The following is a 27,463-nucleotide window of genomic DNA, read 5'->3' on the forward strand; positions in this document are numbered from 1 at the left end:
GCCCCAGGAGTCGGAGAAAACAGAATTCTCCACCCCTGATGGGCACTATCAGTTTACTGTGATGCCTTTTGGGTTAATGAATGCCCCTGCCACCTTCCAGCGGTTCGTGAACCAAGTCCTGACTGGGTTGGAATCTTTAGTGCAGCCCATCTTGATGATATTGCTGTCTTTAGCTCCACCTGGCAGGATCACCTGATCAACCTTGGGAAGGTTCTGCAAGCCCTGCAATCTGCAGGACTGACTATCAAGGCATCCAAATGCCAGATAGGGCATGGCACTGTGGTGTACTTGGGCCACCTTGTTGGTGGAGGCCAGGTCCAACCCTTATAGGCCAAGATCCAGAGCATTCTGGACTGGGCAGCTCCAACCACCCAGACTCAAGTCAGGGCATTCCTTGGCTTGACTGGATATTACAGAAAGTTTATGAAGGGATATGGGTCTATTGTGACTCCCCTCATAGAACTCCACTCCAATAAAATGCCCAAGAAAGTCAACTGGACTGTTAGCTGCTAAAAGGCTTTTGACACCCTGAAAGAAGCAATGTGCTCAGCACCCATTTTAAAAGCACCAGACTACTCCAAGCAGTTCATAGTGCAGACTCATGCCTCAGAGCTGGGGATAGGAGCAGTCCTCTCCCAGAGCAATGAGGAAGGCCAAGACCAACCTGTTGCTTTTATAAGCAGGAGGTCACTCCACAGAGAGCAGCGTTGGAGTGCCATTGAGAGGGAGGCCTTTGCTGTGGTTTGGTCCCTGAAGAAGCGGAGGCCCTACCTGTTTGGGACACACTTCCTGGTTCAAACTGATGACAGACCTCTCAGATGGCTAATGCAGATGAAAGGGGAAAATCCAAAACTACTGAGATGGTCCATCTCCCTACAGGGTATGGACTTTGAAGTGGAACACCGACCAGGGACTGCCCATGCCAATGCAGATGGACTTTCCAGGCTCTTCCACTTAGACAATGAAGACTCCCCAGGGCAAGTTTAGTCTCATCAGCTTCGTTTGGGGGGGGGGGGGGGGGGGGGGGGGCATCTTTCTTGCCTTGGTATGCCACCGCTTTTTTCTGAACTGCTGATGTACTTTGACTGAGTGTGCCCTGGGTCCCTGCCAATCAGGTACCCAGGGTCTGTGTTCCTTCCCTACAAAGAAAAGCTATGCTGAAAAAAATACCCAATTGGCATCTCTGGCCCCTGTCAGCCCCTAGTAAATGGTACCCTAGGGCATGGTGACCAGAGAAGACCCCCTGAGGGCCGCAGCACTTATTGTGCCACTTATTGTGCCACCCTCAGGGGCCCTGTACCCTGGTTCCCACACACTACCTTTGCAGGCTGAGTGCCTAGGAACAAAACTAAAGCAAGAGTCGACATGGCACACATCCCCGAGTGCCATGCCCACAGAACCCACTGCCCTGGCATACTTCAGTCACCCCTCTAGCTGGGTGCCCTATGCCAGAGGTGAGGGCCCAGGTGCATGAGCCCTGTGCCCCTACAATACCCATGGCCATTCCTGGGCACTGTAAGTGCAGTGTTGCCATTTAAGAGTATATGGTGCTGGGAGGTTTTTTAATTCACAAACTCCACAGCACCATAATTGCTTCACTGAAGACTGACAAGTTTGGTACCAAACTTCTCAGCACATTAAATCCCACACTGGAATCAGTGTGGGGTTATTGTAAAATGCACGAGAGGGCATTTTAGAGATGCCCTCCAAAAACCCGAACCTACAATCCACGTCTGGGCTGAGTGGCTAGAGAGGCTGCCACACCGCAGACATGTTGCTAGACCCCTGGGTGGAGAGCCCCCCCACACTGGGTCTGCAACAAAGCACATCCTGGGCGAGGTGCTATGTCTCCTCCCCCAGGATGGACAGGGGGAAGCTTCAAAGGCATACCGCCTCAGCTTCTCCAGACCATTTGCTGTACCCAGCAACCAGCTCCCCCACCAGTCCTATCCCCACTATGGCAGGAAGACTGGCGGGAAAAACAACGTCAGGAAGGGGGGTGTGCCAACCTGTGCCAACTCCACCCCTCAGGTGGAGAAGGCGAGGTGAAGCACGACCCCAGGCTACGGCCATCTTGTAGATGGGGAGTCCTGCCCAATCTCAGCTAGGCTCCTGCCGCCCTCCCACAGGAGAGGAGCAGGCTAGGGGGTGTACTCACCCCAGGACAGGGACCCATTGGTCCCTGCCCTTGACCTACCTGTAATGCCCCTAAATTTAGTATTTAGGGGCTCCCTGAACTTTCCTTCCTCAGATCCCGATATCAAAAAGAAAGAAGAGCAGGAAGAAGAATACCCGCCGTGCAGCTGCTAACAACAGGAGAACAACTACTGACTTGGCCCCAGCCCTACCGGCCTGTTGATCCTGGAACCTGCTCCTGCCTAAACCCGGCGACCTCCGCGGACAGCAACCTTGGGACACTCAGAGCACCTGCTTGCCTTGACCCGCTCGACGATTGGGACTCCCATCAGCAGAGGCTCTGCTGCAACAACCCACATGGTGCCCACCAGGAAGCTCCAGACCAGCCCACTCTGCACCAGCCGAGCCCGGGCAGGGACAACCCGAACCAAGACCACGAGGACGTCCCCCCGGCGACTGGGACCTGAAGTCCAGTGCCCAAACACCTTCCTCGACGAACCAGCTGACGCCTGCAGACTCAGAACCAGGGGCCACCCCAACTACGACCAGCCGAGGCTAAGCTTTTATGACACCCAAAGACACCCCGGCACCTGGCCCCCCGCGCCACCTTTGGGGTACCTACCTGTGCTCCATCATCCCAACTTACCTCTCGAAGTGCTGGTCGCCCCTGGAGAGTCGCCGTCCCTGAGCCTGCAGCCTTTGTTCCTTTTTCAAGATCCTCATTGGATAACATTGAGCGCTCGACGGCTCAAAAGCCCCTGCACCCAGCCGCCCGAGTGCCGCTGGCTTTGACCTCTTTGGCCTATCCTACTTCCCCTCTTGCCCAGAGCAAGTGACCCGGAGCCCAGAGCCGTGTGGCCTGCTAGCCCTCAGCCACCAACCGAAGGTCCCCTTTCCCTCATTGGATAACATTGGACCTACCTACCCCTGCGCCGATGGGACTGAACTAACTGTACTCACCTGACCCTGGGGGACCCCCGAGTCTATGCCCAGAATCTTATCTTCACCAACCAAGTACTCACCTGGAAACCGGTAATTCACTTACCTGCCAGTGGTGTTTGTTGATGATAAATCTGAGTAGATGGGTGCCCCCTGTTCATTGTAAATGTATAGGCATTTATATAGCGCACTACTTACCCGGAGGGTCCCAAGGCGCTTCGACCTCTGCGAAACCCTTCCTGGCTTCCCTGAGAGATGGTCCCTTAATGGGTATCTCCAGGGTGAGACCAGGCATCCCCGGCGGTCTGGTGGGGCCGTTAGTGAAGATGAGGCAAGCTAATGCCCAGAGTTGCCGAGTGTGATCGCTGATCAGAGTGGGCACCGAGGCGAGAGAATTGTCGAGTCCGCTGACCCTGGTCCAGAAACCTGCCGCGCCGGGAATCGAACCCTGGTCCCGGGCCGTCCTCTGCTCTCGGGTCTGCCGCCTCTAACCAGTGAGCCACACTACTTCACTCATTCATTGGGATGTGTAGGTAGGCATCCTTGAGGTCTATGGTGACCATGAAGTCACCGCCTTGTAATTGAGGCAGTACCTCTTGTAGGGATGTCATTTTTAATTTTTGTGTTCTTATGTACTTGTTTAAGAACCTCAGGTCCAGGATGGGTCTCATTGTCTCGTCTACCTAGGAACTAGGAAGTAGGTTGAGTACACTCCCCTGTTCCTTTCCTTGTAAGGTACTGGTTCGATGGCCTGTTTTTGCAGGAGTTCTTTTGCTTCCTCTTGAAGTTCTAGCTCTTTCCTTGCTAGCGCCCTTCTTTTTGGTTTTTTGTTTGGTTGTCTCCTTTCCAACTCTATGCAGTACCCGAACTGTATGATTTTGAGTACCAACTTGTCTGTGGTTATTTTCTTCCACTCCTGGAAGAAACGGTTTATTCTTTCTCCCACCGGTGTTACACGTTCGCAGATGTTTAGCTTGTGTACCCCCTTGTAGTTGTATCAATGCTCCACCCTGGGAGTTTTTGCATGGGTGGACACTTGTCGCTTGACAAAGTCACTTAGAGGCGGGTTGTTGACCCCCTCTATTTTGTCCATGTCCATTCCCTTTCCCGCGAAAGGACTGGCCTCTTTGTTGGTTGTTTTTATTGCCCTTGCTGTGTCTGGGTGTCGGACTGGTGGGACTGCTGGAACGCCTGGTGCGATGTTCCTGGCTGGTTTCCTCCCCTCCCGTTAGGTATTCGTGACGGGGTGCCCCTCTTTGTCCCTCTGAATTGCAAGGCCACCATGGATCTTGCAGTCTCGTTATCTTCCTTCAGTTGGGTGAGCTTCTCATCTACTGGAGCACCGAACAGTGTCTCTCAGTTGAACGGGGTGTTCAGGATGCTGTGTTGCACTTCCGGCTTGAAGCCCGAAATCCTAAGCCAGGCTTGCCTTCTTTCCGTGATGCCCATCATCATGAGTCTGCTGGACGTGTCCGCCCCGTCCAAGGCAGTTTTGAGGCAAGAATTTGCCACATTTTTCCCCTCTTCCACAAGATGCGCAGCCCTTTGCTGGTGTTCTTCAGGGAGGTTGCAAAAAACAGTTGGACAGAATGCAGAACAAAGTCTTACTTTCACCCCAGTACAAAGATCTGGGCCTAAATCCATCGTTTTTGATGGACAGAATGCAGAACAAAGTCTTACATTCACCCCAGTACAAAGATCTGGGCCTAAATCCATCGTTCAGGGAGGTGTTTGAGTAACTGGCCCAGTTCGTCTAAGATCTGGTACTGGTGCCTGTTGAGCAGTGCGTTGGAATTTGCCATGCGCCAGTGCATTGCGGCATTCCGTTCGATCTTTCTCTCAGTCAGGTCCATCCTTCTGCTTTCCTTGTCTGGGGGTGGCCCTGACGTTGGCATGTTAGCCCTCTTCCTTGCCGTAGCTGTTATGATGGAGTCCGCCATGACTGATCCCTGAATGTAGGGCAGGTCTTTGGAGGAATGTTTGCATTTGTTCTCCGTCCTGGGTGTGATGGCTTTGCAAGTTGCAGGCTCCTTGAAAGCCTCGATCCCATGTGCCTTGACGCTGTCGAGCATCTGCAGGTATTGGCTCCTAGTTTGTGTTGGGAGCAGTGTTTCTAGGAGGAAATCTGCCTTCTGCTTTTCCTCGTCGAGTTTTACCCCGAAAGCTGTTGCTGCGTTTCTGATGACCGTGTTGTAAACCCCAATGTCATCAGGCGGCGAGGGTCTCGAAGGATAAGTGTCCACGTTATCCTCCGGACTCTCGTGTCGAGGTCTTGCCACTCTAGGTCTTGTGTCTCAGAGGATGCAGAGCCCAGGATTGTCCTCTGTTTGTCATCCTCCTCCTCCTCATAGTAGGAGGCTTCTTCTGGATCTTCCAGCCCCTCCGGGTTTCCAGACTGTCCTTAGACGTCGTAGTCCTCTTCCTCGGTTATCTCGACAACCTGTGGTCTTGGTTTCGTCAGGATTAAGAAGTCCTTCATCCTGGCGTCTAATTCTTTTTTGCGCTGCAGGATGTTCTCCATTTCGGCCTCGAGCCGTCTTCCTTTTCCATTTCGTCCGAGTGTTCGGCGTCGAATGGATCAGCCGCTCTCTTCGAGGGATTGGTAGGCGTCGATGCGACTTTCGGCGCCGAGCCGGCTTTTGTTTTTTTTAATAGCGTCAAAGTGCTCTTCGGGTCCTTTTCTTTCGACTCCGAACGTTCCTTCTCGGGGATAATTCAAAACTGGTAACTGTAACGGAGTTGTAAGACCAACTTGCCCCTTTGAAAACTAAAACATTAAAAAATGCCCCCTCTAAATCTTGGTTCACACTAGACCTTAATAAAGAAAGACGCTGGCTGACACTGGTGGAAAGAACATGGAGACAACACCCATCCCCATTCCAACTTACCCTCCTTAGAACTGCAAGAGCTTCTTACAAAAAACACATCTCAGAGAAACCGTCATTCTTTCGTTTTGAACTCTCTTGTGCCAAAAACAGACCTAGAGAACTGTTCAACATTATTAGAAACCAAACCAAACCGCCCCGGCACCCCTTAACCCGGTTGCCTCCACTAACAAATGCGAAGAAATTGCCAACTTTTGTGTGTGAAAAAAACCCACAAAAATAGACAGCTCCTTCCTCAATACTCTACCCTCGCTCACCCCTCAACCACCCCTGATTACCACACCTCTTTCACCTCCCCCTTTGAACACTTCCCTGACTCCCTCTCCCCCCCCCTCCCTTCTCTTACCCCTCCAGAACCCATTTCCCTTCCGCTTAAAAATAATGCCTCATGGCATAATTTCCACCCTGTATCTGAACAGGAGGTTTTCAACATTTTGGCCAAAATTAAACCTTCCTCCCACACCAAAGATACTCTCCTGCCCTCATCCAAGATCTCAAACATGTCGTCGTCAGGGCTCTAAAAATCCCCCCCAAAAAATGGTACTAGTTCTGCAGGACTAGTACCTTAAAAAATGTCCGACCTAACTGCAACCTACTTGACCTCAGTCTCTGAAAGCGTTTTCAGACAGAGGACAAAAGTTGGTTTGTTTTTCTACTCCACAGAAAGGGCGAGTAGGACCTAAAAACAGCTCGACCTTGATAAATTTAGCTCTACTATGCGAGCGGAATTTTCGAGCCCTGATCGTCCCCTACTGGACCAACATCATCAACGCCTCCCTCTCAACAGGGAATGTACCAATCTCCCTTCAACTCGGGCAAATGACTCCCATCCCCAAAAATCCCAAAGCTGACCCCATCAACCCTAATAATCTCCACCCCATCTCCATCCTCTCCAAAGCCCTGGAACGAATATGCTACTTACCAGTATGCATCTGTTCTTGGCATGTAGGGCTGCTGACATTCAAATCTGTGCATAGATCGCCGCTTAGTGTTGGGTCCGGATGATTGCACATTGTTGTCCTGGAAGAGTCTTCGAAGTATCACGAGATAGGTGGCTCCTCCCCTGGACTACAGTGCGCATGGGCATCGACTCCATCCCCAGATTGTTTTTAGCCATTGTGGCCAAGATGGAGTGAAACTAAGTGAATGATGACCAGGCTAGAAGTATGTGTGAATGCTGCAGCCGCTACAGGCGCCAGGGAGGAGGGCGGGCGATATGAATGTCAGCAGCCCTACATGCCAAGAACAGATGCATCCTGGTAAGTAGCATATTCGGTTCGAGGCATGTGGGCTGCTGAATTCATATCTGTGCATAGAATACATAGCAGTCCCTCCATTAACGGCGGCCGCCCGTGCCAGCTGCAGCAGTTTGGAAAAGTGTTTTTAGAACAGCCTGCCCTACAGCTGCCTGCTGTTTGGAGTGCACATCAACACAGTAATGTTTTGTAAATGTGGGCGTGGTAGACCATGTGGCTGCTCTACATATGTCTTTCATAGGAATATTTCCAAGGAAAGCCATGGAGGCCCCCAACTTGCGGGTGGAGTGGGCCCGTGGTGGAATGGTGAGAGTGCGCTTGGCTTTCTGATAGCAGATCTGAATACATTTAACGATCCACCTGGCTATACCAGCCTTGGAAATGGGGTTACCTTTGCGTTGTGGCGCAAAGGCAACAAAGAGTTGTTTAGTCTTCCTAAAATCTTTGGTCCTATCAATGTAGGACCTTTTTGACGTCAAGTGTGTGGAGCATTCTCTCCGCAAGTGACTCTGGATTTTGGAAGAACACAGGTAGTTCTATAGTCTGGTTGATATGGAACTGAGACACTACCTTAGGAAGGAATTTAGGGTTAGGCAGCCACTTGGTCCACCACACATACATTTACGAAACACTACTGCTTAGATGTACATTCAAGACAGCAGGCAGCTGTAGGACAGGCTGTTCTCAAAACTCTTTTTCAGACTGCTGCAGCTGGCACGGGCAGCCGCTGCTAACAGGAGGGACTGATATGTAATCTATGCACAGATATGAATTCAGCAGCCCACATGCCTCAAACCGAATATGCTACTTACCAGTATGCATCTGTTCTTGGCATGTAGGGCTGCTGACATTCATATCGCCCACCCTCCTCCCCGGCGCCTGTAGCAGCTGTAGCATTCAGAATTACTTTTTAGCATGGACATCACTCACTGTATTACACTCCATCTCTGCCACAATGGCTAAAACCAATCGGAGGATGGAGAGGATGCCCATACGCACTGTAGTCCAGGGGAGGAGCCACCTATCTCGTGATACTTCGAAGACTCTTCCAGGACAACAATGTGCAATCATCCGGACCCAACACTAGGCGGCGATCTATGCACAGATATGAAGTCAGCAGCCATAGGTGTTGATGCACAGAGAATACATTTCCCGTCACAGGGTGACTAGGTGAGATGAGTGATAAAGGATGGTGGTTGAACGGACAGTGTTTTCAGTGGTAGAAGTAATCCAGTTTTTTGAAGGGATGTAAGAACTCCTGATGGAGGATGTGAAAGAATATTATAATGCTACAGGTGGCTAGGAGATGCTTTCCTATGCTCACGCTTTTAGGATGCTCCAGATGTGATGAATTGATGGTGTTGGTGCAATACTCAGCGATTCCTTGGATGTGATGGAATGCCTAGCTACAAATGCACTTATTTAATGGAAATCCAGAGGCCACTAGTCGAGAGGGAGGACTATTTTCATCGTTTTTGAGAGAGGTTCTTTTTGGTTGAAGGAAAAGTACTAGTAAGGAGAAGCTATAAATCAGGCAAAATATTTCTATTGGAACTAAATAAAAGGAATTTCCGTGCTACATTGGGCGAGGCAATGAAATTCCTTACTATGTGCGAAGCTCAAATTATTTATATGATAAAATGCTAAAGATGGAAAGACGAGAAAATCAGTAAAAATACTCCAAGATAGAAACAAATTAACCAGCCATCCTGTTGCACCAAACACTTTGTAATACCCCAAACAGAAACATTGTAGAGCACTCACACACCTGTTCGATGTAGTTGTACTGTTCGCTTTTTTGGCTGGCGCCTTTTTTGACTGTGCCACTTTGGCTGGCTGTGTCGTTTTAACTTTTTTGTCTTCCTCTATTTTTGTTTTGTGTTTTTCCTTATCCTTGTCTTTCTCCTTATCTTTCTCCTTGTCCTTGTCTTTATCTTTCTTCTTCTTTTCCTTTTCTTTTTTTTCTTTTTTCTTCTTTGGTTTGTTCACCGGCGCCTGTGACAATGCAGCGAGTTGCTCATGAACGGCTTTCAGCTGAGAACAAAGCATTACCATAATTTCAGTGATTCATTAAGGTAGAACCTATGGAAGTCACCATCCACTTCAAAGAAGTTGGCTAGGTGCCTCCAACTATTATCTTAAACTTACTATATTAGAAACAGTGACAATCAACATAATTTATCAATACTTGCACCAAAATGAAACCATCAATATTAATTTGAAACGAGTTGCAGAACTATTACTATTGTTGGCTTGTATTTAGCTTTTGCATGCTCCACATACTATGTTTCAAACAACCATTATCGTGCATACATTTATTAATTTCACATTTACTACCCATTTTTTTTATACAAACCAGAGTTGCTCCTGGACAATTTTTTCTCCTCTATCCCACACAAACTTCATACTCTTACTTGCTCAATTTTTCAAGACGCAAAGGTGATGCTGAAGTCAAACACTACATGCCTTGTGTTCATCTATAGCATATCAAGTCTGTTTTTCATGACTAGAAAATGCAGGTGGCTACTTCAGTAAGAAAGACCCAAGCTCATTTTTTTCAACTGTCTGCTCTTAGTGCTCAATAGTTCAGTAACTATCAAAAAACAAATTCTCTTAAGTGGGTATTTATAGGGCGCTCAGGGTCTCTAGTCATCCACACCCAAGATGCAACGCTTGAAACATTAAGTAGGTTCAATTAAACGTACTTCTCACTCTGGATAGATGTGGAAATGCAAGCCACGGCCAGGAAGAGAGACTGTGGTGGACGTGTCCCCTCCAGAAACTCTTGTGGGATGCATCATCTGGTTTGCACCGAGTAGTCTGGGGTAACCTTACATTCTTTCTTCAACTGTTAGTTGACGACTCTTGCACTGAACAAGTTGTCAGTATGACACTTGGTCATGTTTTTTGGCACTGGCAAGTACTGAAAAGACCTTTTGGTTTTAGAGGGTTTCCCGAGTCTTACACATCAAAAACAAGGAACCTAAGCTTGAGGTGTTGTGATTCTCTTTGGATAACTAATCAGCAGTGGTGTTATCTGGAAGTTTAGCTTTGACAGGATAAGGTTCTAGATCTACATCCTTCAAGGTTCACGAAATACTCCTCCCAAGGATCTGCATTTCTTCAGATATCTGTTGTGTGAGCATCCGCTCAGTTCCTGGCTGTGGTTGGGGAACCTCCTCTCCCTGTGGAGCTGGATGAACTAAGATCTCGCTAAAAGAAGTTTGGATGAAAATCTTCCTAATAGGCAGGCAACTCTGGGAGCTCGATGGAAATGGAAAACTATCTTGCTGCAGCGGTCTTCTTGTAGCTGGTTTTGGTGTTGAATGGTTTTGACTCAGTGTAATTTCGCTGAGCTTCTTGGATGTATGCAGATGCTTGATGCTCGTCACCGAAGGCTTTAATGAGGCTGAGTCTCTCGAGGTAGAGAGGTGCTTGAGCCAGACTCCAACCCAAAGTTTACTGCCTCTTCTGGCTTGCCTCAATGCTCGGCCTCCATGTGAGATCGCTTGTTCACTCCCTCACAACCCCTTGCCCCCAATTAGGATATTGACCTTTAACTGACGATGGAGAAAGGGAGGCTCTAGTTTTTGTCCTTGGCCCAGTGATGTGTTGCAGTAAGTTCCTCCACCTCACCCTACAATGCGTCAGGAGAGGACTTCAGTCTCCCTGTGCCAGCTGGATACTCTTAGTAACTCGGTCGTTCTTGGCACCCTAAAGGTTCTTGGCTGAAAGGTCCAGGGTTAACAATGCATTTTGCGTGGGCCCAGGAGTACTTCGGAATAGCAAAGAGTATTTTTAAACTTTTAAACTTGAATGCCTTGCATGCTCAACAGGTCAACTCGACATACTTTGGGGATAGTCAGATATACACAACAGATGTTGACTGGATCAGAGATAATTATTTCATTTAGAACAAAACATAAAGGGCACTTTCACCATAAAAAATCGGCCTCAATAGTTTCTCAATGCCATGTGATTTCTGTTGATAAAGCTACATTGAGGGGGTCAAAGTCAAATCCACGTGGTCACCAATATGAGAGTTTTTATGTTGCTGCGGCTGAATCCTCGAAAAATGGCATCGAAGTTCCAGGAGACATAGTGGCCTGTCCTGGATTTGTAACGATGAATCAGAGGGTAGAAATAAACCAATCTGAGGTGCAATCTTGGTCCTAGAGGATTGTGGAGCTAGGATAGGAATCATTTTACAGCACCAGACTCGAATCTTACTTTACCTATGCGATTGTGACTGTCGGTGCCCGAGATGGACCCTATAAGAGTCACCCTCAGCTTTATGCTCAAGAGAGTCCACTACCAGCCATTGAGCACTAGCACGAATCTCTACACCACCCGCACTCTATCTTTGAGGAGGGGGGGAATCTGCCCGTATCATGGAATGAAGCAACTGTAGTACTAATTTGCAAACCATCTAAGCCGGCGGCGCTATGTGATTCATACAGGCCAGTCTCTCTGCTGAATCTCGACTATAAATTCTTCGATGGGATTTTAGCAGAGGGACTGAATGGTGCTGCCGATAAATTAGTGCACGGGACCAGAAGGGATTCATTAGAGGCCGGTCTATCCAGAACCTGATCTTAGCACTGGTGGGAGCGATTGATATAGCATCCCTTTATAAAGTGCCTATTATTACGGTCGATGCCGCCAAGGCATTTCACTACGTTAATTGGGTCTACTTAACTAGAGTACTAGAGATGCAATTTGGGGAAAAAATTCTGCAAAGCCATATCTGCAATTTATCATCACCCCACACCTAGAGTACTGGTTAATGGCAATCTTTCAAAACCTATAACTATTAAAAGAGGGACTAGACAGGGATGCCCCCTTTCGTCCCTACTCTTTAATTTATATATTGAGTCCCTGGTGGAAAAAAAAATCAGGCAAGATATAAACATTGTGCCCTTTAGATTTAGAAATTGGGAAAGGAAAGTCTCATTATACGCCAACGATATGTTAATCTACACTTCAGATCCAATTCAGGCAATTCCGTTAATATACAGAGCAGCTACCAAGTTTGGTCTGCTTTCTGGATTTCAGATTAACCAGGCCAAAACAGAGTGGATGCTGTGGAATCTATAAGTCCAGCTTCCCATTTTAAAAATGAGATAAGATATCTAGGGATTCAAATTACCAAGGATATTGCAAAATTAACAGATAGAAATCTAGACAAAGCAAGGAAAGAAATCACGGATTCCTTAAAGGGCTGGTCTCTTCTTCTTACATTGATCGGATGGGTAAACATTATAAAAATGATGCTGCTTCCTAAATTGATTTTCTTGTTCCAAAATATCCCTCTAGCCTTTAACGAAGCGAAGCCCCAAGTAATTCAAGCTAAATTTAATTCCTTTGTATGGGCCTCAAAGGGCATCAGGATTTCATGGAGGAAATTGCGTAGGAAAAAAAACAAAGGCGGTTTTGTGTGCCCCAGACCTAAAGATATATGCGTGGACCTTACTACTTAAAGCAGGGATCTTGCTTTTTAACTCTGATGGATCAGAAGCAGGTATAATGTTTAAAGAAATGCTGACAGGAATCCAAGGGGGTTTAAATGGGCTTCTGTATAAATATGGCGACCCGCGCTTTTTAAAAAAGGTTCGATTATAGACGTGGAGCGATATGGCTTTTACTTGGGCTAGTGTAATGAAATCCCTAAAACGTACATACCATTCAGCTATGGCTCCTATTTGGGATTCCCCTGGCTCCCCAGAGTGGACCAAGTATATTCTTGCAAAACCTTTGCTGGCTGCGGACATTAAGTATTGGTCTCAGTTAATGCCTTGTATCATGTGAGGTGATCTCTAGTGTGTCTGAAAACAATTTATCTAAGTTTAAATACTTTCAAATAAAGAGCTGGAGCAAGGCGGTAGGATCACAAGTAGGGAGAACAAACGCTTTAGAGGAGTTGTTTCAAGGAAAGAACAGGAAGATAGATCATATTCCGGACGTCGATTTGGAGAAGATATGGCAAGTATCCTTTGACATACTACACACTACAGTCTCTCCTGCCAATTTAAAACAAAATCACTTTTTCTCTCTTCACAGAGAGAATTGGTCCCCCGCTAAGCTTTCTAAATTTACAAAAGGCCGGATTCCCTGCAGCCCAAAATGTAAGCTGGAAAAGGCGGACGATCTGCACACGTTTTTAACCTGTCGGGTCCTGTATACATTTTGGTGTGCGGTATTTGAAGGTATGGAAAGTATGTTGAAATTTAAGATACAGGTCAGTACTTTACTTATTTTCTTTGGTATCACTTCGAATCAATCTCTCGAGATGGCAATAAGCTGATATTTTATTTAATTATTTTAGCTCGTAGAGAAATCTGTAAATTATGTATAAAAGATACCGCTCCAACTTATTTAGACTGGATTAAGGCAATTAAATATACTTTGAAATTAGATAGTATAAAGTGGAAGAGTAAAAAGCACTTCTTGTCTCCATGCATTGCTTGGTTGGATAAGTTAAAAAAAATAAAATAAAAAAAAATCAAGGTCCAATGATTATGCCTTTTTGCGCAACAATATATCCTAAGATCAGTTCCATGGTGGGCAGTTAGAAGAACTGAACTGTTTGTTATTTCATCAGGGTATCTGCAAAAAGTGCTTCCAATAAGATGTGTGGAGTTTTCACAACATTCTTGGCTATATCTGCTGTAAGTGGATGGTAACAGTTGAATGTACTTCGAGAACATCTTTGGGCGTATGAGGAAAAAAAAAAAACAAGAACCTCCCCCCCCCCCCCCCAAAACACTCACTTTACCTTCAAAGGACGGCTCTGGAAACTCTAGACCACCCTTACATATACAGAGTGCCTGCCTCCCCCGTCCGACACAGTCAATATGCCTTCCGCCACATCAGCCTACTCCAACCCCATCTCTGCGAACCACCTAAATCCGCACAGCCCTAACTCCGTCTCGATCAGTTTCCCCCCCCAACCCATCACCCAAAGCAGAAAACAAATGTAAACAAAATCTGATCAGACAACACCCTGAATCACTATTTGCAGACATCACTGCGCCTCCAAAAGAGAAGTAAAAACAGATCTCATCTTCCACACGGAAAGACCCAAAATATGTAACTCCATCCTCAGATCGCAACTCAATATCTCCAAAATGATTACCACCACCCATAGCTGCAAACGGACTCTCAGCCCCTAACGGCACTAGGCAAAATGGGACCCCCAATGTGACCATATACTCCAACGGCAAAGTCCTGATACAAGCCAACAATGTCAGACTAGAATCCTTTGACACCCTCTTCCCATCCCTCCGGACCTCCCCCTCCCACGCACTCCTCCCTTTCCCGCCTATCCTCCTCTCCTTGAAGAAACCGACCCGCAAAATGAACCCACCCAGTACTCCGGCGCTCCCAATGGAATAACACCCGCCTACCACTGCGAGTCACTACCCCAAAACTATTTGTAAGAACAAAACCCCTGTACCCCCCCCTTCGACAACCACCCCCACCTGCCCCTCCCAAACCGCACCAACCGACTTCAACTCTCAGCAGGTGACTACCAGCCCCCTCCACAAACCCACACGCAATTTAACACCAACTCCCTCAAAACGGCCCCCGCCTCCACTGCAAATCAACACCCCCTCTACCCTCCTCCAGCAACCACCCTCCCAGCTTTCATTTACCTGCCCAGAACACCCACACTGACAAAGACTGAGCAGCGGCTCACCCCGCTTGAAAATCAGATAACCATAATCCAGGGTCTTCATGAAATCCTCACCAACCTGGACGCACCCCTAAAGAGGCAACAATTGCCTCCCCTCCCCCTCAACAGAAATTTTTCAAGACTCCCCCACCCGAAAGGGATCTCTACCTACCTCTCTAATCAGACACAGAGACCTAAAAAAACTAGAGATGAATCATCTGCAAGTGAAGCGGCAGCTCTCGCCTCCTCGTACGACAAGCCTACGACTTGCACCCTCCAATCCAAAATACAGGTGATCACCGGACTGAGAAGAGAACAGGTCCCGCCGAACTCCCCTAGACCCCCAGACACACGCACTACAATCCCCACAGCCCCCCAAGCGGAAAAAACCCCAACAGACGTCCCCCACAAACTGCATACTCAAACTGCATCAGCCACAAAGCACACCACAGAGCTAGCGGAAGCCATCCTCACCCACGACAGACATAGCATCCATCACCGAGACATGGCTAAATTACTCCTCACTTCCACTCATGGATACTCTTGTCCCCCCTGGCGTTGTAATCACCAACAAAGATAGAAAAGATAAAAAAGATAAAAGAGGCGGAGGCATAGCAATCATCCACAAAAATAACATTTTCGTGACAGAAATAGACTCCTTCAACTACAAATTGAGTGCCTAACCACCAACATCAACACTAGCAACAACAAAACTCTTATTAGTCACCTTATTTACCACCCCCCCAGGCAACAACACAACTTTCACTGAACACCTATCCGAACTGATTGCCCACTGCTCCCTCCGAGACACGAACAACCTTATTCTGGGTGACCTAAACCTACACTGGAATGACGAAAACAACCTGTAAATGCAGACACCGAAGGAGCTGCTTCACAGCAACAACCTTACCAAACACTGCTTAGAGGAAACCCACAACAAAGGAGCAATCCTAGATGCCATCATCGCCCAGCAAGACAACGTCACGATATACTGCACCCTACCCGTAGACTGGTCTGACCACCACTTAATCCTTTTTCACCTCACTCAACTGATCACACGGAAACCCCCCCCACCCAAGACCCTCCAAAATGGATTAGAAACTTCACTCAGATTAACATGACTGACCTAGAGGGAATGGTTAACTCTCTCCTCACTGTCTCCACGGATGATCTAGCCACAATTGAACTCACCTCTCACTACAACACAATCATGACATCTATTTTAGATCAAGTAGCCCCATTGAAACAAAAAAACAAAAAAAACAGGAACATCCCACCCAGATCCTAGTTCAACATGGACATTAACAAAGAAAGAAGACAGCTAAGAGCTACAGAAAGACAATGGAGGAACAACTCCTCCTCAAACCTACTCGAACAACTCAAAGCAGCCCGTAGGAAATACAAAAAACACAGCAGAGAAAAATCCACCTTTTTCTGTGCTGCCCTGGACAACGCAAAAAACAGGCCCAACAAACTGTTCAAAATCACCAGGCAACAAACCTACAAGTCCCCGGAATCCTCCCTACAAGCCTAAAAAATCTTGTGTAAAAAGTTTGCCAACTTCTTCGAAGAAAAAAATCACTAAGATTGAGCTCTCACTGGACATCAACGCCGCCCCAGTGACAATAGATAGCACGCTCAAGCACCCCAAAAAAACATGGAAGTCCTTCAACCCCATCCCGGAAACCGAGACCCTTAAACTGATCTTCTCCAAACCAGCCTCTCACGTCCTTGACCAGATACCCATCCAACGGACCAAAAAACTGAAACTCTCCATAGCACCGTTCTGGTGCAAGATCATTAACAGCTCCCTGAGGACCGGCAGCATACCTGAATGCCTCAAAGTTGGCCAAGTCACGTCTCAACTGAAGAAACCAGGCCTTGACTCCCTGGAACTGAATAACTTCAGACCTGTCTCCAATCTCCCCCTCCTATCAAAAATCCTCAAAAATTGCGTCCTCTAACAACTGACTCAGCACATGGATAGCATCAACCTTCTTGACCCACACCAATCAGGTTTCAGAAAAGGCTATAGCATCGAGACTGATCTTTAACATCACAGACGACATCCACAAATCCCTTGATTCCAACCAATGTTGCCTCCTCATTCTCCTAGACCTAACAGCAGCCTTTGACACGGTTGATCACCAATTTCTCATCAAGGCTCTGGAAGAAAGGGTAGGTGCTGAGGAAACAGTCCTACGCTGGTTCTCCTCCTTCTTACACAGCCGCTCACAAAGGATAAATTTGAATTTGAAGGGATTTGTATAGCGCTCGTACACCTAGCGGTTTCTTGGCGCTCACTGGCAACTGCTACTCAGTGTGTGGGAAAGGGGAAAAAAAGTTGAGCATTCAGGATGGGAAGGCTTGGGTGAAGAAAAACTTCACCTCCAACTTACACCCGTCAACAGGGGTGTCCCCCAAGGCTCAGTGCTCTCACCTCAACTGTTCAACATATACCTGTAACCCCTCACCACCCTACTCAAAAATGCTAACATACCTTTCCACCTATATGCAGATGACACCCAGAACTATCTAGAAACTTCCTCCATAGATGACATTCACAGACTATATGACACTCTATAAGAAATCCAACATTGGCTGTCGCTTAATCACTTAAAACTCAACCAAGACAAAACCGAGATCCTCCTCATCTCCAACAAAGAAGAGAACTTTCAAATTTCTGAATGGCTAAAAGCTCTGGATGCTCCCAACGGCAATCGCACTCTGACCAACTCCGTAAAATCATTAGGAATCACGCTAAACTCAAAACTTGACATGGCAAAACACATCAAGAACTCCGCAAAGGGTGCCTTCGTCAACCTGAAGCTACTCAATAAAATAAACCAGTCATGCCACAAAAACGCAAATCCCTGCTAGTCGTCTCCCCCAGACATTGCTGCTATAAGACTTACCTCCTCCCTGCTATTGGACCCCTTCCTACGCACCCCCCGCCTAAAGGGCTCAACCCCAAGTTAACGTGCTCTCTATGAGGTTCTCTCAGGACTCACAGACTACTTCAATGCTGCTCAGCACACTTGGACTTCTGACCCTATATGCAGAATACTCCTTTACTGTATCCACCCAAAGACAATGTGTACTCTATGAGTCTATCTCAGGACTCGCGTACTACCGCAACGCTACTCCGCTCACGAGGACTTTCCATACCTATATGTAGTAAAGGGCCTCATTGTATGAATCTTACTCAAATACTGCTGTGAAGAGCTCCGATATCCTTGGGCCAGGCTAGCGCTATATAAATAAAATAATACAGCAACATATGCTATAAACTATGTGTGTACCTGTCCAACTGACGTGCAGCTACCTCCGACCAGTGGATCTAGCAGGTAGTCTGTCAAAGTGGGCTTAGACTAGCTTTGAAAGATTGGTTCTTAAATGCCTTCCTTCGGAGGGAACAATATAAAAGGTTTACTTTGGCCCAGGCCATCTCGGACTTAGACCTTGGGAATAGAATGGTCTCTGTGTACTTGCAGGATGCAGATCTGATTTACCTGTTCTGTAGCCTCACAGGTCGATGATCCCATTCATTCTGGGGGAGCAACACTTTCAGTTTACTGTCACAGCTTTTCCCACACCTCAGCCTTCTGGGGTGTATTTGAAGGTGGCGGTCGCAGCCCATTTTTGGAAGACATGAGTGCACTTATTCTCATGCTTCCTACGAATGGCTGTTGAAAGCAAGCTTCTCAGTTGCGGACCACCGATAAAAAGCTTTCTTGCTCTTATCTTTCATTGGGTTCACCATCAATGAGCTGCAATCCTACTGTGTGCCTATGCAGAGGTTTTCTTCATAGCGCCTGTTCTGGACATGGTGGCATTCAAAGCCTTACTAACTTCAGGGCAACCCTGGGCCATTAGAAGTTCCTGACACGCTACTGAAGCGCTGGCTTGTACATATGTACTTTCAATATCGTTGTTGTGACTGTCTGCCGAATGAGTGAAGATTCTGCACAGTACTCGTATTTTTAAATTCTTAGAGCTTAAGTTACCAGCCACATTAGAATTGTATTATTTTCTGGGGGAACTTACCGTCTTTGGCACCGCTTCTCTCCGCAGTCCACCGCAGCTTGTGCCGATTGTGTATAGGGAGGCAGATAGCGCGGTACACAAGAGAGTGAAGGATACTCACTTCCGGGGGCACATTGGAGGAGGCCTTCTTGGATGAGGTGACGGTCTAGTGTTTGCACTAGGACCGGTCTCAGCCTCCTATTTAAAGCTCACATGGCGCCGACGCGCAGCGGACGTACGTCGAAGGCGCGCCAAAGGAAAGCCAGTCTGCGCCCGTCCGCGCCGCGGCCGGGCAGAGGGCCAGACATGCTGCCCAACTGTTCTCAAAACAACATTTGACTAGAGATATCATACTGTCACTTAACAGCCCAATCTATGCCATCAGGCCCTGAACATGGATACTTAGGTCGGTCCAATTAGATGCTACCATTGTAAAGAGGTCTTAGATCCCAAACAAACAGTAAAGGGAAAAGGCGTGCTTAAAGCCCTACGCGGGGGACTCAAACGCCAGATCAATGTGCAAAAATGCACTGCACATCTTTGATTTAATAGTGGAGGGGGAACTTGATTATCTCTTTATTACTGAGACATGGTTAAAGGATTGGTGCAACCCTGACATTGTGCAGCCCTCCCCCCAGGCTATTTAATCCAAAGGATGGACAGACTGGAACAACGCGGTGGGGGTCTTGCGATTATTTGCCGAGATACTATGAACTGCACTATTAGTGCTCTTCTGGATATCAAAGGGGCAGAAAGTATTGGCTTCTGCTTACAGGCTCATGAGTCATTCACCTTTTCAGGAGCGTTAGTTTATCGCCCGCCAGGTCAGCAAAATCAGTTTCTGGTGAGCATTGGGGAGGTGCTTAGTAACCTGACGTTTAGGTTCTCCAACTTTAGGCTTTTAAGTGATCTGAATCTCCATTTGGACTCTATCACAGATCCAGGGGTAATTTGTTTTAGGGATACTCTGAATGTCCTTGGACTAACTCTTCTCACCCTGGAACCCACTCACAAAGCTGGCCATATACTGGATTGCATCTGCTCCAATTTAGACCCGCTTAAAGTAAAACTCCCCCCTTATACAAACTTGGTCAGACCACAAATTCATTCCTTTTGATTTCTTAGTGGAAAGTAGTGCCGCAGGGAAAAGCTTTGTGAAAACCGGTCGGTTGAGCAAACCAAGCTGGAAAGAGATCATAGAGCACCCTGACTTTCCGATGTGGGCTAATGAGTCAACCCACTATGACGGGAAACACCATAACAGACAATCAACGTTTTGGGGATTGGATCTGTGAACTAAGCAAGCGGGTGGGCCCCTCAGACTCCGACATTATACCACGCTGTAAGAAAATGTCTGCACCCTGGCTCTCACGGTCCTTGAAAAACAGGGTGAAGTCTGAGTGCTTGAACGAAGATGGCGCCGTAACTACAATAGCAGGGACCGTAGCCTTTATAAAACAGCTAGGAGACATTACCATGCCCTGATCAAATGCGCAAAAGCAGATTTTTACACGGCAGCCATTGAAGCTACTAAAAACAAACAGATTTTTAGGATTGTAAATGTCTTTAGGAACCCCAAAATATTGTCGCAGGAAATTCCACCTTCTCAGATTCTGTGTAACTCCATAGCCGACTTTTTTTTAACAAAAGGTACAGGCTTCTACCAAAGATTTCCCCCATTCTGTTCCTCCTATTTCTGATGAGGGGACCTTGGATGGTACAAACGTCACCAGCATGAGGACTTTTTGTCCTATCAGTCTGGAGGAATCCCACCAGGCCATATCATCTATCAAATCGGGATCCCCATTTGCTGTTACAAGCCATGGTGGATACGGCTAACCCCATTATCAATAGTTTCATCAATTCCTCACTTTCCTCTGCTGAGATTCCGTTGGAATGGAAACTCGCAGCAGTAATGCCGCTTCAGAAGAAATAACTACCCGACCCAACAACTCTGTCGAATCTACGGCCGATTTCACTTCTCCCAGTACTATGTAAGCTAGCGGAAACATTTGTCAACAGGCAGCTTACCGAGTTTTTGGAGGACAATAACATACTACACACCAACCAGGCGGGCTTTAGAGCCCAGCACTCTACAGAGTCCGCCCTCCTGTTTACGGTTGAAACCCTGCGGGCTGCCATGGATCAGGGCAAGAAGGCTGTCTTGATTCTATTAGATCTATCCGCAGCCTTTGATACGGTTTCACATGCTATTCTTATAGACCGCCTAGCAACATCTGGCATAGCAGGAACCGTACTGGAGTGGCTTAAGAACTTTCTGAAACATAGACGTCAAGTGACTACCCTAGGACAGTTCTGCTCAGAAGAAAAAACTCTGACAACAGGGGTGCCTCAGGGCTCTAGTCTGAGCCCAACGCTTTTCAACCTTTACATGGCCCCCCTGATCAAATTAATTTCGTCCTTTAAGATCAGTACCATCTCTTATGCGGACGATACGCAGCTGATCCTGGTACTTGACAATGACATGTTGAACGCTGAAGAAAATCTCAAAAACTGTCTTTCAGCCACCTTTGAATGGATGAGAAACAATCACCTGAAATGTAACTCGGGAAAAACAGAAATCTTGCCGTTTGGACAACAAAATCTGTTTGTCCCCAAGCAATGGTGGCCTGAGGATGCGGAAGTGCCTCCTAACACAATTAGTGCTGCCCATAATCTGGGAAATAAGTTCCATGACACTTTGTCTTTTAAACAACAAGTGTTGGTTGTGGCAGGTACCTGCTTTAACATCATAAAGGGATTGATATGCAGGAACGAATAAAGCGGTTCTGCACAGGCTGCAGATGGTCCAGCATGCAGCCGCCTGCTTGGTGCTTAGATGGCCCAGGAAGACCTCCGCCTCGGCAGCCTGGATGCTCTCCATTGGTTACCCATTCATAAGCGCATCCTGTTTAAAATATTAGTCATCACTTTTAGGGCCTTTTACTCTTAAGGTTCTTAAGGCCCTAAATATCTTCGGAAAGGCTTCATTCGTTACTGTCCATCGCGAAACCTCAGATCCTCTACCGCAAATTTGCTTACCATCCCCAAGTTTAGGCTGGCTACCAAGGGAGGAAAATCCCTGGCAGTAATTGGGTCCAGGGCATGGAACAAACTCCCTTCCCAACTACGCCAAATCACCTCAGAAACACGCTTCAGAAAATCACTTAAGACCTGGATATATAGTCTTACAGACACAGCGTGCAAAGCGTTAGTATGAGTGTCGGTCTCCACGGAGAGGTGCAGTTTTTTGATCAGTTCTCATCTATTCTGGTGCTAAGCGCCAAGATGCTCCCTGGAGTGATAGGTGCGCTATAGAAATGTTTCTTTACATTACATTCAGGACATGATACAGATGTTTTGGACTTGGCCCTGAGGTTTCATCATCTCAGGGCCAACAGTATTCTACAGGTGCCTCGTGTTATTTGGCACATGCAAGTTCTACAGTGAAATCTCACCATTCTATGGGCTCTGCACTGGTGGTGCACAGCATCAGCGATTCAGACTAGGCAGCCTAGTAACCTTCAATGGTGCATGCAGGATCCCAACCTAACTTGCAGGAGGCTGTTATTTAGAGTTCCATTCAGAGTTCATAGTGGTAACTGATGCATCGCTCCTTGGTAAGGGAGGCCACCTGGATAATGTGGAGATCAAAGCCTCTGGTCTCTGATGGAACAGAGGTACCTTATCAATATTCTGGAGCCAAGTGCCTTGCAGCTGCTGTCAAGGCATTTTTGCATGTTATCAAGGCTAGCCTTGACCAAGTTGGTAGGAAGAATAAACCAACATGTGGTTCTGCAACAAAACAAGAGATATGATGTCATGTGTCTCATGCCTGAGGCGATGGCTGGAAGTTCAGGGAAAGGTCAGTGGCTGTCAGCCATTTTGCAGGTTACTTAAAAGCCAGGTTAGACATGCTTCGCATATGCTAGCTAGTCAATGACAAATGTCATCTGCAGGTGTGTTCGTACAATGGGCCATTCGTCAGTTCTTTTTGCCATCTCCAAGAATACTCATTGCTGAGCTTCTGGAGCTCTAGAGCACTCCAAGTATGCAGCAGATCCGAAGCCATCACTGCACCCACTCCTGCTCCCTATACCCGGTCCTCTAGCTACTTCTTTGGAAGGATCAGCTATGCCAAAAACAGAGCAGGTTTCTACACCCAAACCTCCACAGCCTACACCTCTGTGTTGAGACTTGGGGTAACCGTTGGGTACATTCTATTTATGTGTAGAAGTGGTGGACATCATCTCTGCCGCCTTCAGGCAACAAAGTTGAACTATTCTGAACGCCGTGCCAATCTTATTGACTGGTACGAGGGCTTTCAGGGTGACCAACTGCAGGGTAAACTTTATGTACTTCGGTTTGTCCGGTCTTCGGCAAAGACACTGATTCAGGTATCCAAATTTATTATTGCACGAAATTGATTGAGTCATTCAAATGTATTACTGTAAGAGAGGCAAAACAATATGGTTTCTTTATCTACAGGAGTAGTTTTGCAGCTTGATGACTTTTCTGGATCCACATGCTGTGCAATATTCCACCATATAGTGGTTGAGTAAGGAATTCTCCAGTGTATTAGCAGTACTTTTCTTTCTCTCACTCTTTTTGTTGCGGGGAGTCGACTGTCCCACCATTTGTTGTTTAATCTAACCTTTTACTGACTTCCTACACCCTCTTCGAAGCCTCCACGTATTGTCGCCATCTTGAGACACTTTTTTGTTTTGCCTCTCTCCTGTCATGGGTGGGTCACCTGTGAATCCAGAAAATTCTTCTTCAAGCTGCAAAACTACTCCTACAGGAAAGAAACAATTTAGTTTTGCAGATTGAATCTTTTCTGGATCCACAAGCTTTGCATTGATTTTGTGGCGGTTTTCTTCTCTTCTGGAGGTTGGGGTGAATTTATTTATTTTAAAAGTTTTATATAGCGCTGGCTAGGCCCGGAGGTATCAGAGCGCTTTACATTAGCATCAGATCACAGTTGCAGGTTACATCGTTACCAAGGCTACATAGTTCTTAGAGCATGGCAACATAGTTACTTGTAAGGTTCAGATAAACAATAAGCACAAATACGTAAAGGGAAAAGAAGGTACGGTGAGAGATTCAGGGGGGGTTGGAGTAGGGGAAATAGACAGATAATGAAGGTGGGAAAGAGGAAGGCAGGGGAGGGTGAGAGTCACAACAAGGGGAGAAGAGGGGAAGGGTGACGGGGACACAAAACGGTAGACAAATCAAGGCAACGTCCAAAGTCCAGTAAGCTGTGATCCCAGGGGAAGTGAAATCCCTTTCCTATCTCTATTGCGAGAGGCTCCCTTTACACAGTGGACTCTCTCAGAAAGGTCTCTGAGACTCCAAGGTCTACATACTGGATCATTCCCCAAAAAGGGGAGAGGGAGTGCTTTGGCAAGGGGTGCCATACCATACCCAAGTAGGAATGGCTCCCTTGGTGCAGTGGACTCACTCAGCGGGTTCGCTGAGATTCTAGAGTATAAATATTGGATCTTTCCCCTACAGGGGGAGAAGGAGTGCTTTGTCAAAGGGCACAAAGGACAGGGGGTAGGCAGAGTAGAAGGCAAGGGGAGAGATTCAGGGGAGAGAGGATAGGACCTAGGGAAGAGACAATAAGGAGAGACGAAAAGAAGTCTGCCTAAAGACCGACTGGGTAGGTGACGACCAAGGAGGGAGTCCAAGGCCCATCTCCCCTATAGCTAAACCAAGTAGCTCCATCAGGCATCAGACAAAATAGTTCAGTCTCAAAACATTTAGAGAGGAGAGAGGAGAGACAAATAGAGGGAGGATGAGATAGGAGACAATAGGAGAGACGACAGGAAGTGCAACAATGTGGTTCAACAATATACTTGAAGAGAATCAACAAGTAAACATTAAGTAAGACAATCAGCAATACCCTTAGGGGAGGAGTGAAAGGCGAGAGAAAGTAGTGGGGGGTAGGGGACGAGAGGGAGTGAGGATAAGGGAAGAGACAACCATAGAGAGGAAAGGAAGTCTGTCTAAGGTTCACAGAAAAACAGGGTGGGGAACAAAGGGCAAGGGCATATGAGGGCTGAGGACAAAGGACCGAAGCTGGAAAGAGTAGGAGCAGAGAGGGGGGAAGGTTGCATGACCGAGCAAGTCCCTCCCTGTTCACATTCCGCAAACAGCTAAAGACGTGGTTATTTGACCAATAGCCTTGTATATCTTCTTTACCCCAGTTGCTGATCCATCCCTTAACTAGCGCTGAGACGCCCACGGGTATTCGCCGCGCTCTACAAATGTCAATAAATAAATAAATAAATAAATAAATGAGGTGCATAAGGTTTGAACAGAGGTACGTATCTCCTGCCTGGGGGCTGTATTGTTGGGACCATGTTTAGATAGAGAAAGGTCCTGGGTGGGGGAAGGGAATTTGGGAGGAGGCGTATTGGGCAAAGAAAGAGGCAAGTCAGATAGTCACGTGAGCAGTCAAGGGAGGGCAGTGAGTTGAAACTGTGGAGGGAGAGACGTGGAAAGGGAGGAGTAGGACGCAGTGATTGGGAAAGGGTAAGGGGAGGATTCGTCAGAGGAGAAGAAAAAAGAGGGGAATGTGGTCGCAAGATGATATGAGAGAAAGAGGCCAGAGACATGAGAATATGAGTCATGTAGGTAGGTACGAAGGAAGCGGTTGTCAGACGGAGTTAGGAGGTAGTGGGAGAGACAGTAGTTGGGAGGTAGAAGGCAAAGGTTATCGGACGTGCATTATATTTTGTAGGGCCTGCCACATAGACCTAAGCAAAAAGAGAGAATAAAATTCCAAGTCAATATATGAAGCATGGACCAGGGATCTCAAGGCGAGATAAACAGTGGTACTAGAAGGTAAACAACAAAAGGACAAGGTAAATAATATAAGCAAGTAGGTAGTAAGCTCCTTCCTGCTATATACAGTCTCTGTTGTGACAGGCCTCGCAGGAGCAGCTCTCACTCACAGCACATCAGGGCCCACTTCAAAGGCTGGCAGCAGCAGTATGGGGAACTCTCAGGACCATGCGTTTGTAAATAGATGCTCCAAAACCTTTTTCCCCACTTGAGCTTCCTTGTTCATTTGAATACACAATAATGTTTAGTGAACGTGTGCACTGAGGATCAAGTAGCTGCTTTGCAAATATCCTGCAATGGCATATTCCATAGAAAGGGTATTGCTGCTCCTTTCTTGCAAGTAGAATGTACTCTTGGTTTGTAGTTGTATGCCCATCATTCTGTGACACATTTGGATTGCGTCCGTAATCCAGCTAGAGATTGTACCTTTCAGCACTGATTTCCTCACGCTGTCTGTGAAAGACACAAAGTGCCTTCCTGATTGTTTTCTTTTCTCCATATAGTACATGATTGCTCTACTGAGAAGGATAAGGTTTAACAATAGGTTTTGTCAAAATAGTAAGATATAATCTGCAAATTGCTCCTTTTGCGTTGTGTATGTATAGCGCTCCTTCTGCTTGGTTCTTGGAAGAAACTTAGTATTTCAATTGAATGATGTGGAAATGCAAGATTATCTTGGGTAGGAAGTGATGGTCTGTCCGTACGACTTTTCTGTCTGTGTGTTTGCAACAACGGTTCTTGGATTGTGAGTCCCTATAGTTCATTTACTCTGCGAAAAGATGTAATTGCAATTAGGAATGCAGTCTTCAAAGTGATCAATTTTAGAGGAGCGTTGTGTAATGGTTCAAAGGGTTTCCTCATTAGCTGTATTAAAACCAGATGCAAGTCCCATGTAGGGGCTGGCACCTTTCTAGGTGGTGCTATACGCTTTGCTCCCTCTATTAACCCCTTTATTAACTGTGTTTTTGAAGAAACTCTCACCTATATGACCTCTTGTGTAGGCCACTATTGTGGGTAAAAGAAACTATAGCAAGGCATATTTTGGCTTGCAATTTAGTAGGTGTGTTAGGTATTTTAGTACTGTTGTGTCCTTAGTAGTGTCCTTGCTTTTGGCACCACCTTGAGCTTCTTTCCCATTTAGTTATGTAACACTTTCATGTTGTTGGGCTTCTTACTTTTCTAAGAATATTCATTGTGTTTACTGGTAGGCCTAGATGACCACCCAGTCTTCAGGAGCTATGCTGCTAAACTCAACATTTCTAGTTCTTGAGGGAGAACTCTTTCCCCATGCAAAGATACCAGGTATTGTTGCTTCGGTTATCTCCGTATGTTGTTCAGTGCCAATTCTATTAGGTCCGAAGACTTTTGTCTCGCCCATTGAGTTGCAAGGAGTATTAGCGTCATTTTGGATTGTTTGCATTCGTTGATTACCTTTTGTAACAGATTTACCAGGGAAAAGCGTAAGCAAATGCCCCAGACCATTTTATCGACCGAGCATTCCCTAGGGAGTGGTGGTGTGGGTGTCAGGATGCAAAGAATTTGCATTTTTCATTCTCTGAAGTTGCTAATCGATCTATTTTTGCTTTTCTGCATTACCTGAATATCTGTTTGAGTAATGTTTGAGTTCCTACTCATAAGAAGAAGATGCCCATCTGCTTCAACATTATCTTTCCATGGAAGATGTTTTGCTGTCAAGT

General features: G+C 46.7%; 1 protein-coding gene across 8 annotated transcripts in view; it reads right to left on the reverse strand.

Moving 5' to 3' along the window:
• Window positions 1-27,463, reverse strand: part of BRD3 (bromodomain containing 3) — a 374,663-nt gene that overhangs the window by 112,969 nt on the left and 234,231 nt on the right. For all 8 annotated transcript variants that reach the window (XM_086921064.1, XM_086921060.1, XM_086921061.1 and 5 more), the window contains exon 10: window positions 8,985-9,250. In XM_086921064.1, the coding sequence (XP_086777190.1) occupies window positions 8,985-9,250 (266 nt within the window). The remainder of the gene's footprint in view (window positions 1-8,984; window positions 9,251-27,463) is intronic.

This window comes from Lissotriton vulgaris, chromosome 5 (assembly GCF_964263255.1).
Source record: "Lissotriton vulgaris chromosome 5, aLisVul1.2, whole genome shotgun sequence".
Lineage (NCBI taxonomy): Eukaryota > Metazoa > Chordata > Amphibia > Caudata > Salamandridae > Lissotriton > Lissotriton vulgaris.